This window comes from Microcebus murinus, chromosome 16, assembly GCF_040939455.1.
Source record: "Microcebus murinus isolate Inina chromosome 16, M.murinus_Inina_mat1.0, whole genome shotgun sequence".
Taxonomy (NCBI): Eukaryota; Metazoa; Chordata; class Mammalia; order Primates; family Cheirogaleidae; genus Microcebus; species Microcebus murinus.
In genome coordinates this window covers 65,882,489-65,893,423 of record NC_134119.1, presented here as the reverse complement: position 1 = coordinate 65,893,423, position 10,935 = coordinate 65,882,489, and the positions used below count along the sequence as shown (strand labels likewise).

Here is a 10,935-nt window from a genome sequence, read left to right as displayed (position 1 = left end):
TTCATGCCACGGTCAACCCCTAAAGGCGAATCCGAGTGTTCCCGCAGGAAGGAGAAGATTCGATCATTTTATTACCTTACCCGGGACAGAAATTTCCACGTCAAGATGTGTATCTACCTTTCTCTTATCTGAGGGATGAGTGCTTCTCTGTTCTAGAATAAAAATAGAGAAAACAGCCGGGCGAGGTGGCTCACGCCTGTAATCCTAGCACTCTGGGAGGCCGAGGCGGGCGGATTGCTCGAGGTCAGGAGTTCGAAACCAGCCTGAGCGAGACCCCGTCTCTACTATAAATAGAAAGAAATTAATTGGCCAACTAATATATATAGAAAAAATTAGCCGGGCATGGTGGCGCATGCCTGTAGTCCCAGCTACTCGGGAGGCTGAGGCAGGAGGATCGCATGAGCCCAGGAGTTTGAGGTTGCTGTGAGCTAGGCTGACGCCACGGCACTCACTCTAGCCTGGGCAACAAAGCGAGACTCTGTCTCAAAAAAAAAAAAATAGTTATGCAAGTTCTCATACCAGCAGGAAAACAAGGTTAATATTTTTAAGAATTTTTAAGTTTTATATCGGATCTACTCAGATTATTTGAACTACTATCTGATGCAGAATAACATGTCATCCTCTGTCACTGTACAGAGAGGGGGACATCACCTTCATTTCTCCCAGAGACTCACTTTTTTATTATTTATTCAATTTCTTTGTGAGACAGAGTCTCACTTTGTTGCCCAGGCTAGAGTGAGTGCCATGGCGTCAGCCTAGCTCACAGCAACCTCAAACTCCTGGGCTCAAGCGATCCTCCTGCCTCAGCCTCCTGAGTAGCTGGGACTACAGGCATGTGCCACCGTGCCTAGCTAATTTTTTCTATGTATTTTTTAAGTTGTCCAGTTAATTTCTCTCTATTTTTAGTAGAGACAGGGTCTCATTGTTGCTCAAGCTGGTCTCTAACTCCTGAGCTCAAACAATCCTCCCGCCTCAGCCTCCCAGAGTGCTAGGATTACAGGCATGAGCCACCACACCAGGCTTATTTCTTCAATTTTTAATTTTAACCATTTTTGGTTTTTTTTTTTTGTTTTTTTTTTTTTTTTGAGACAGAGTCTCGCCTTGTTGCACAGGCTAGAGTGAGTGCCGTGGCGTCAGCCTAGCTCACAGCAACCTCAAACTCCTGGGCTCAAGCGATCCTCCTGCCTCAGCCTCCCGAGTAGCTGGGACTACAGGCATGCACCACCACGCCCGGCTAATTTTTATATATATATATTAGTTGGCCAATTAATTTCTTTCTATTTATAGTAGAGACGGGGTCTTGCTCTTGCTCAGGCTGGTTTCGAACTCCTGACCTCGAGCAATCCGCCCGCCTCGGCCTCCCAGAGTGCTAGGATTACAGGCGTGAGCCACCGCGCCCGGCCCATTTTAACCATTTTTAAGGGCGCAGTTCAGTGGCACCACAGCATGCTGAGCTGGCCATTCTCGTGTGCCCCAGATCACCTCTCCGCCTGGCTCTGCCTAGAGGTGTCACCCCTCCCCTGTCCTCAGGCTTCTGGTTGGACTTGTGCAATGGGAAAAAGGCCAGCAGGAGGTTGGGGGGCAGGAGAAGTAACCATGTTGTAGAGGAACACCGAAAGGAAAACAATGGAAGCAGGATTGAGGTGAGGGAGCTGTCAGGACCATGACAAAGGTTTGACAAATCTCATCCATCCCAACGGGGAGCCCCAGAACAGCAGAGACTACCCATGATAGGATTCCCACATGGGGCACAAATGGAAAGACCCTGGTAGCCCTGTGGCTCAGTCCTTGGCTGGGGGCTACCCCCAAAGGAGCAAGACCTCCGCTCAAATGCTGAAGCAAATCTGGAAGGCACTGCCTTAGTCTATGCAGGCTGCTGTAACAAAAATTACGTAAACTGGGTAGCTGATAAGGAACAGAAATTTGTTTCCCATGGTTCTGGAGGCTGGGAAGTCCAAGATCAAGGCAGCAGTAGCTTTGGTGTCTGGTGAGGGCCTGCTTCCTCCTAGGATGCATCTCACTGCATCCTCATGTAGCAGAAGTGACTAGCCAACTCTCTGCAGTCTGTTCTACAATTGTGCTGATCCCCAAAGGCTCCACCTTCCAATAGCATCACCTTGAGGGTCAGGATCCACCCACCATCTTAGTCCGTTTTGTGCTGCTAGAATAGAATACGATGGATGGGTAATTTATAAGCAGAATGTCACTGGCTCTCAGTTCTGGAGGCTGGGAAGTCCAATATCAAGCCGGTTTGGTTATTCTGATTGCAAGATGGCTCTTTGAACACTGCATGCTATGGAGGGGAGGAATGCTTCATCTTTACATAGCCAAAGTGGAAGGGCAAAGGGGCCAGAGAGGGCCAAACTTGCTCTTTTATGATGGTATTAATCTCACCCATGGGGCAGAGCCCCCATGTCGCTACCACCTCCCAGTGTCCCACCTCCTGAACCACCACGGTGGCAACCGGCTTTCAAGATGAGTTTTGGAGGGACAAACATTCAAGCCATAGCAACCCCCAATGGGAATCTGAGCAGCCCATATCCAAATCTTTCACCAGACATCTCTTCTAACTATGAATAGCATCCTCTCAGCAGGAGTTTGATTTTCCTGCTATCGTTTTTGCATTATTGGAGTTCAAGAGAAACTGAACGTCTAGCAATTAACATAGCATTTCTCCTTTTACAAATTATTCAAGTGATTCATAAATACATTCTGGTAAACAATCTCAACAACGAAGAAGAGAGAAAAAGCACGAAGCCATGGGCATCCCTGTACATGTACCTTTGTGTACTGTTAAGATGAGGCCGGGCGCGGTGGCTCACGCCTGTAATCCTAGCACTCTGGGAGGCCGAGGCCGGTGGATTGCTCAAGGTCAGGAGTTCAAAACCAGCCTGAGCGAGACCCTATCTCTACCATAAAAATAGAAAGAAATTAATTGGCCAACTAATATATATAATATAAAAATCAGCCGGGCATGGTGGCGCATGCCTGTAGTCCCAGCTACTCGGGAGGCTGAGGCAGGAGGATCGCTTGAGCCCAGGAGTTTGAGGTTGCTGTGAGCTAGGCTGACGCCACGGCACTCACTCTAGCCTAGGCAAGAAAGCAAGACTCTGTCTCAAAAAAAAAAAAAAAAAAAAAAAAAAGAAAGAGGCAAAAGTAACAGTGTTACCAATTCTGAGCCCAGGCCTCAGGGGACATTGCTGGCTGTCACTTGCATTCTCTTACTTCTCTCGTAATCATAAGAGGGACATGTCCAGGCTTGCCCGCTGGTCCCAGAAGACAATGAGAGATACAAGAAGCAGAGCCACAGTTAATTGAGCCCAACGAATTCAGCCAACCCCCACCCCGCATACAGACTCATAAAAAATATTTTATTGTTTTAAGCCAGTGAGTTTTGGGGTCGTTTGTTACACAGCAATAGCAAACCGATACTAGGAGTTATACTTCCTTCTTTAAAGCAGCAATCTCCTCTTCCACTGCAGAATTTTTTTCAGTGGTGCATCAAGTGTGGACAGTTGAGTTCATGGCATGTTTCACTGGCTAAGCAAGGTCCCTCTTGCACGTATTGTCTTTTAGCCTCCAATCCTGCACCTCTCATCCACCTCCTTCCACCCAGCCCCATTCCCCAGCCCCCAGCGCCTACCCTCCACCTCCCATCTCTGGAAGAGTTTGCAAACTTCCAGGAATGTAAAAAAATGGAAATGGCAATGTTTCCTCAGGAGTAGACAGGCGACCTCTAGTGGCAATAAAGGTATTGCTTGACAGCACAAAACTTCTCTGCAAAGTCATTTTGTAGAGTCCGCTGAAATTCCCAAGCAGAAGTGCAGATGGTTGCTGAAATGAAGACGTTCTTTCAGCATATAAACTTTAAACCAGCCCAGCACGGTGGCTCACGCCTGTAATCCTAGCACTTTGGAAAGCTGAGGCAGAAGGAACGCTTGAGCTCAGGAGTTCGAGACCAGCCTGAGTAAGAGGGAGACAGCCCCATCTCCGCCCCATCTCTACTAAAAAATAGAAAAATTAGCTGGTGGGGGTGTGTGGGGGGGGGCTCGTGCCTGTAGTCTCAGCTACTCTGGAGGCAGGAGGATCGCTTGAGCCCGGGAGTTTGAGGTTGCTGTGAGCTATGATGGCACCACTACATTCTAGCCGGGGCAACAGAGCGAGATCCTGTCTCCAAAACACAAAACAAAACAAAATCCCCACCAAACTTAAAAACTGCACCATGCCTCTGCTCATGCACATGCACACACACACACAGTGGCACACTCACACAATCACACACAGACTCAACTAGACATGCGTACAAACACATTTCATACACACAGTCATACAGACGCACACACAAACACACACACAGAAAAACCTCACACAGCCCCACATATGCACCCAGAAATACTGTCGCACACAAACACACTCTCACACACGGACACACTCATACAGACACACTTTCACAGACACACACACAACACTAAAAAGAACGTGTCATTAACAAAGGGAACTTAGTAAGTCAATGTCACTGTCGATTTTTTAAAAACCTGTAATGGAAAATTGGGCGTTTTTCCCAAAGCCATTAAATAAATGTTGAACAAATAATTAAGATGAATCTAGGTTTGGCAACGGCCCAGATGACAAGTCCACAATCCCTCGGCTGCAGTCCCTGGGGACAGATGTGTTTCAGAACTCTGAATTGTTCCAATTTTAGGCTGGTCAGAGGCAGTGAGTTATCCCAAGTGACTGCTCACAGTCAGTTACAGATTGAACTCCTTGTGCTACTCTTTCCCCCTTCTCACTACTGCACTTGACTAGTCTAAAAAAAAAAAAAAAAGAATTGTTCCAATTTTAGAAAGGTGATTCTAAGCAAATGCCGTATATTATGTAATATATGGATCTCAGAGGCCCACGGCAGGCGCCCCCTCCATCAGATATGTTAATATTTTTGCAGCAAAGTATGTGAATATTCGCACTAAAGGAGATAAAGAGTAAAAATAGCTCATATTATTTGATTTCCCACCATGTGAGACTGGGGCAAAATTACCCCCAAAAGAATTGTTGGTGGTCAGAGATTTGGGGAATTTGGGATTTTAGACAAGGGATTTGACTAGCAGGCTCCTTACGTTTATAAACACATATATTCCTGCTTTAATTGTAAATTTTCCATTCCAGGGTTGGGGATGGAGGAAAAGCGGGGATCGGGTATAGGGGGTCAGGATCCAGGAAACGGTGGCCCTAGAGCGCCCCCTATTGGCATCCCCGGCCCTTGCAGTTGGACTGCCAAATTGAGATGTCCACAGGCTGAGGCCAGATCCGGGGCTGGGCCCTGCTGGATCCTGATTGGCCCAAAGCTTCACAGTAAGCCCGCCTTCACTTGCACGTGAGTGGTCCAGGAACCTAAGCCTTAACCAACCAACACCTGACAGTCGCCTTGGTACAGGCATTGGCTCCCAACTTGTCATGTGACCCACGTTGATCCAATCAGATTGAAGGAAAGCCCTTTTGGTCACCAGTGGAGTTCAGGCCTCTGTATGTCACCGCGGCCCTCAGGGTCCGAATCTCTGGGCTCTTGGCCTACTGCCTTGAGGGGAAGAAGCTTGAGCATGAAGCCAGCTCTGCGCACAGAAAGAATTGGAAACAGTTTAGGTCCCCAGGCTGGGGACCTGCTCGGCTCTCCTTTTAAGAGATCCTGCTGCCCGATCACAGCTGTCTGGCAAGCCCCATGGCATGACTGCCAAGGCCACCCATGCCTCCCTCGGGCTGCTCCCAGCCAGTGACAGAAATTTTTTGCACATCTGATCCGGTCTTGGCATCTGCTTTCCACAGGACCCGAACTGTCATAACAGAGTCCCCAGGGACACAAGATAGGGGTTAAGAGCAGAGGATCTGGGATCAGATTGCCGGGCCCTCAAGTCTCCGTTCAGCCCCTCATTTGTGTCACCTCTCTGCTAAAGGTAGACACGGGTCTTGCCTAGAATTTTCACAACCCCTCTGCAAAGCTGGGAGTATTATTGTCCCCTTTTATGGATAAAGAGACTGAGGCAGAGAAGTGAAGTTACAAGAGAACCTTTGTGAAATCCTAAAATCCATGAAGGGCAGGCATTGATCTTTTCAAGTTTCCCCCGGACTGTTAAAGGTGGAAAGCCAGTGGGAGGTTGCAGAGGGCCATGTCCCTTTTAATCACTATAATTTAGAACTGGAGGCAGGAGAGAAGGGACAGACATAGGAGAAGCCCAGGGGAGAGAACGCAGTGAGTCTGCAGGAGACAGGAAGGGAGACATGAAAAGGAGAAGGCACTGAACACCCTAAACCTCGATGCTCCGCAGTCTCTGGTCCCAGCATGGGTCTTCCTATCCCCCTAGGTGACCAGGCCCAATCTTCTTTTTTTTTTTTTTTTTTTTTTTGAGACCGAGTCTCTCTCTGTTGCCCAGGTTAGAGTGAGTGCCGTGGCATCAGCCTAGCATACAGCAACCTCCATCTCCTGGGCTCAAGCAATCCTCCTGCCTCAGTCTCCCGAGTAGCTGGGACTACAGGCATGTGCCATCATGCCCGGCTAATTTTCTTTTTCTCTATATATTAGTTGGCCAATTAATTTCTTTCTATTTTTAGTAGAGACGGGGGTCTTGCTCTTGCTCAGGCTGGTTTCGAACTCCTGACCTCCAGCAATCCGGCCACCTCGGACCCCCAGAGTGCTAGGATTACAGGCTTGAGCCACTGCGCCTGGCCCCAGCCCAACCTTGACGTCAAGCTTGACCCTCTCTCCCACCCCACAACCAATCCATCGAGTGTATCTCAAAAAATATATATATATATATATATTTTTTTTTTTTTTTGGTGGTTCCTCAGTAAATTATACACAGGTTATCAAAGAACTCAGCAATTCCACTCCTGGGTACCCATAAAAATTAAAAACAGGTGTTCAAACACAATCTTGTCCACAAATGTTCATAGCAGCACTATTCGCAATAGCCAGAAGGTGGAAGCAACCCGAAAGGCCATCAGATACTGAACAGGTAAGCCAAACGTGGTACATGCATCCCATGGAATGTTCCTCAGCCACAGGAAGCAGTGAGCACCGATATAGGCTTTGGCATGGATGGAGCCTGAAAACAGGATGCGGAGTCGACGCTGGACACAAAAAGCTACATATCCTGTGATTCCTTTTATATGAAATGTCCAGAATAAGCAAGTTCATATGGACAGGAAGTAGACTTGTGGTTGCCAGGGGCTGAGGGGAGAGTTGGTGTTTAATGGGTACGGGGTCTCATTCGGGGAAGATGAAGACATTCTGGAGGTGGCTGGGGGTGATGACTGCAAAGCACTGTGAATGTACTTAATTCCACTGAACTGTGCGCTTTCGATTAAAATGGGAAACTTTATACTATTTTACCACTATATATTTTGACCACTTTTCCCCTCCTCCCCAGCCAACACCCAAGTGCACACCATGGCCCATGAAGCCCTGACCAACATGCCATTGTCTCTGCCCTCATCTCCTCCTCCCGCTCAGCCCCTCACTCCATCTAGTTCCAGCCACAGTGGCCTCTTTACCGGTCCCTGAACAAGCCTCAGGGCCTTTGCACTTCCTGTTCCTGCTGCCCCATCCTCACCTGCCTCAAGCTTCTACCCATAAACCAGCTTCTTCCTCACTCCCTATACTTTACCCTCCTTCATTTTTCTTCTTTGTGCTTATAACCACCTGACATGCCATAGATTCAAGTTGTTAACTATATTTCTTGTCTGTTTCCCCACTAACATGTCAGTCCCAAAGAGCAGAAATGTTTGCCTATTTTGTTCACTGCCATGTCTCTGGTGTTTAAAATAAGCCCAGTACACAGTAGATGCTCGAAAAATATTTGTTAAATGAAAGACTAAAAGATAGAGACCAGAAGAGAGACTGAGAAATAGGAGAAGGAAAAAGGAAGAGGAGGAGACAGGGGAAGGGCAGGGAGGCTGAGGCTGGGGGGGTTGGAGGAGAAGGAGGTGGGGACATGGGTGGGTGGCATTGGGGACAGGAAAGGGAGAGCAACTTGGGAGAAGATGTTGGGGCAAGATGGGGAGAGAAGTGCGGAGGGGAGAAGAGCGAGCGAGCTAGGGTCAGAAAGCAATAGAGGTGAGACAGAGGGAGAGACAGACAACACTGAGGGACGTCAGGGACAGACGCAGGGACACACACAAAGACTGAGATGCAGAGACGAACACAGAAAGAAAAAAGAGAGAAGAGATACAAAAACAAAGAATGATTAGGAAAAATGGGCCTGGGAGGGGAAAGCTAGAAACTCTATGGGGGGGTGGGGGGGGCGTGGGAACGGAGAGGTCCCTCCTTCTAACTTGGCATGTACTGATGTCCAGGGCTTTGGGCCAACTAGATATCCCTCGGGATCCAAGCTCCAAGGGACAGAGGTGGTGGAGAGACATGTGACACCATTCTCAGGGCTTTAGATCACTAGCTTATTTATTCCTCGGAGCCTCTCTCTAAGCACTCTCCCTGTCTTCATTTTCCAAGACCAGAGAGATGGCATAACCTGCCCGATGTCACACAGGCAATGAGAAGACAAGCTGGGTGAGATTTGAACCTGGGCAGTTTGGCCCCGAAGTCAGTGCTCCTAGCCACCACCTATTACTCACTATAAAGAGGTGCTGGCTCCCCAAATTCCACTGTCTACAGTCACCTCTCCCAGTCTGACAGCAGAGGCTCAGCTCCACTCTCCTGGGAGCGCCTCCAGCCCAAGGGGGTTGGCTGGACAGGAAAACAGCCTCCTGCATGCCAGACCCCAGGCCCTGCCCAGAGCCAGGCCTCAGTCTTCCAGGAGGGAATATGGACACAGCTACCTCTGACTCCTTCCCCAGAAGCTAGACCTGAGTTTCTCAGCCTTGGTTACTCAGCATTGCAAGCCAGAGAGGTTGTACTGATCTTCAAAGGCAGCGCGGTGATCTGGTAACTTGCTCTGAGGTTTCCAGAAGCAGAGAAGTGCCACAACCAGCCCCGTCTACCCTCATCTCTCTAACCCCAGGAAGAAGGCACGCATCATTCCCTCCCAGCAGCGAGCTGAGATCCCAGGGCGATTTGGCCTCGTCTCTGACGTGCTAATCATACTAACAGCAACTCCCAGAACCTCAGTTCTTGTCCCCAAATCATCCCACCTTCTCCTGTCTCCCATGCTGTAACTCGAGGGCACGTTACAGTGAGAAGTAACATGTTACAGAGACCAGTGCTTCTCTCCAGAAAGACACTTGTCCTCTGCCCCAAGCACATAGAACATGAGGAAGTCCTTCACACTGTCTGACCTTCAAAGGCCCTGTTGTTGATAAGCCTCTCTCCCAGCTCCAAATTACACAAGGGCGATGAAAGAAGAGAAAGGCCTCCTAAGGAAAGGGAAAAACCTCACACAGCAGGTGTTGAGAAAAAAAAAAAAAAAGGAAAGGGAAAAACCCACACAGCCCACCAGGGGCAAGAAAGACAAAGGCTACACCCCAGGGACTTCCCCTCACAAACTTGGGAGGCGACATCTCTGCAGACAACAGGACAGACACAGCACGAGGCACCTGGGGCTGGAGTTTATTGCAGGTGGACAGACAGACACAGAGATTCGGGGAGATGAGAAGGGTGAGCTATAGGCTCTGTGCTCAGAATCCTAGAGGGGGAAGACAGGAGGCAGAAGTCAGGATGGGGTCCGCCTGACAGCGGACCAGATGGTGGAGGACCCCGCCTGACAGCGGAGGAGCTGCAAGGGGTGAGGCCCGGAGCCGACACCCCCTTACCCCCCATTCTTCAGGATGACGACGATGGCTCCGGAGACGCTGGGCGATGTCATTAAGAGGAAGCCAGGGCCCACCGAGGCCGGCGCATCCGCGGCATGGAGCACCGGGCTCTCGAGGGCTGATGGTCCGGGTTGGGGTGGAAGGGAGGGTTACCCGGGTCCTCACCCCCCCGCGGCCTCTGGCGTCTCTCTGGGCGTCTGGCGACTTTGGCCACGGCTGGGGTCGCTGCGGCGGCGACGGCGGCGGCTCGGTGGCAGCTGGAGCTGGGGTCGCGGCCCGCCAGGGGCTCCCAGGAGGCAGGAGATGGACGCAGCGGCGGGAGCTGGAGCAGGCGGCGCGCCCGGGCGGGCAGCGCACGGAGGGGACGGCGCGCTGGGCAGCGGGCCGGCGGGGCCCGCGGGGGGCCGCGTGGGGACCCAGATGAGCCCGTAGTACACGGCTAGCAGCACGGCGGCCAGCGAGACGCAGAGGAAGTAGGCGCAGACCGGGGCCAGGCGCAGCCAGCGACCCCGCGGGCCCTCGCTCAGCCCGGAGCCGCCGGGGCTTTCGCCGCCACCGCCCACACAGCTCGTGCCTCGCATCCCCGCAGCCCACTCGGCCCGCACCGCGGCCGCACAGGCCCCGCCCCGCACGGCCCCCCAGGACCGCCTAGCGGTCCCAACCGCCCGCCCCGACCCCGCCCCGCCAGGCGTGGTCACGCCCCCGAGGGGCGGGCCTTCCAGGCGTGGGCCCGCCCGGCCCCGCCCCCAAGCCCGCCCCCTTTCCACACTCGAGCCTCGCCCAGCGCTGCAACTCCGCCCCTCAGCCTTAGCCCAGTCTTCTCCCATGCTCCCGACTGTCCACTCCAGCATTCGCACCCGCGCTCTTCCCCCCTGGCCTCAACACATCGCAGTCCGAGCCCCTTTTCTCCTCACTCCACGGGCTCCCCCACGGCATTCTGGCCACGCCCCCACCGGTGGCCCCCTCATCAGCGTTAGGAGGCCCCATCCAGATCGGTTCGCAGAGGCCTAACCCCACTCCCACATGCTACCCCTGCCGCGTTCTAGCTCCGCCTGCCAGAACTCTGGCCCCGCCCATGCACCCTAGCCCCGCCCCTCCTGGCACCAGCTGCCTCCTCTTCCACGCAGTCAGCCGCCCTCGCAGGGGTCCTGAGGTCTGACCCCACCCCAGAGGGCCCGGCTC

At 51.6% G+C, this 10,935-nt stretch overlaps 1 protein-coding gene across 1 annotated transcript; it reads right to left on the bottom strand.

Annotated features, from left to right (window-relative positions):
- Positions 1 to 9,534: 9,534 nt before the first annotated feature.
- INAFM1 (InaF motif containing 1) lies at positions 9,535 to 10,917 on the bottom strand. Its single transcript, XM_012761578.3, has one exon. The coding sequence runs from the start codon at positions 10,602 to 10,604 to the stop codon at positions 9,915 to 9,917; it is 690 nt and encodes a 229-aa protein (XP_012617032.2). The 5' UTR covers positions 10,605 to 10,917; the 3' UTR covers positions 9,535 to 9,914.
- Between the last annotated feature and the right edge of the window lie 18 nt (positions 10,918 to 10,935).

Bases quoted from the DNA above. Each gene is read 5' to 3' on its own strand.
- INAFM1 (XM_012761578.3), bottom strand. From the start codon at position 10,604: ATGCTGGAGTGGACAGTCGGGAGCATGGGAGAAGACTGGGCTAAGGCT.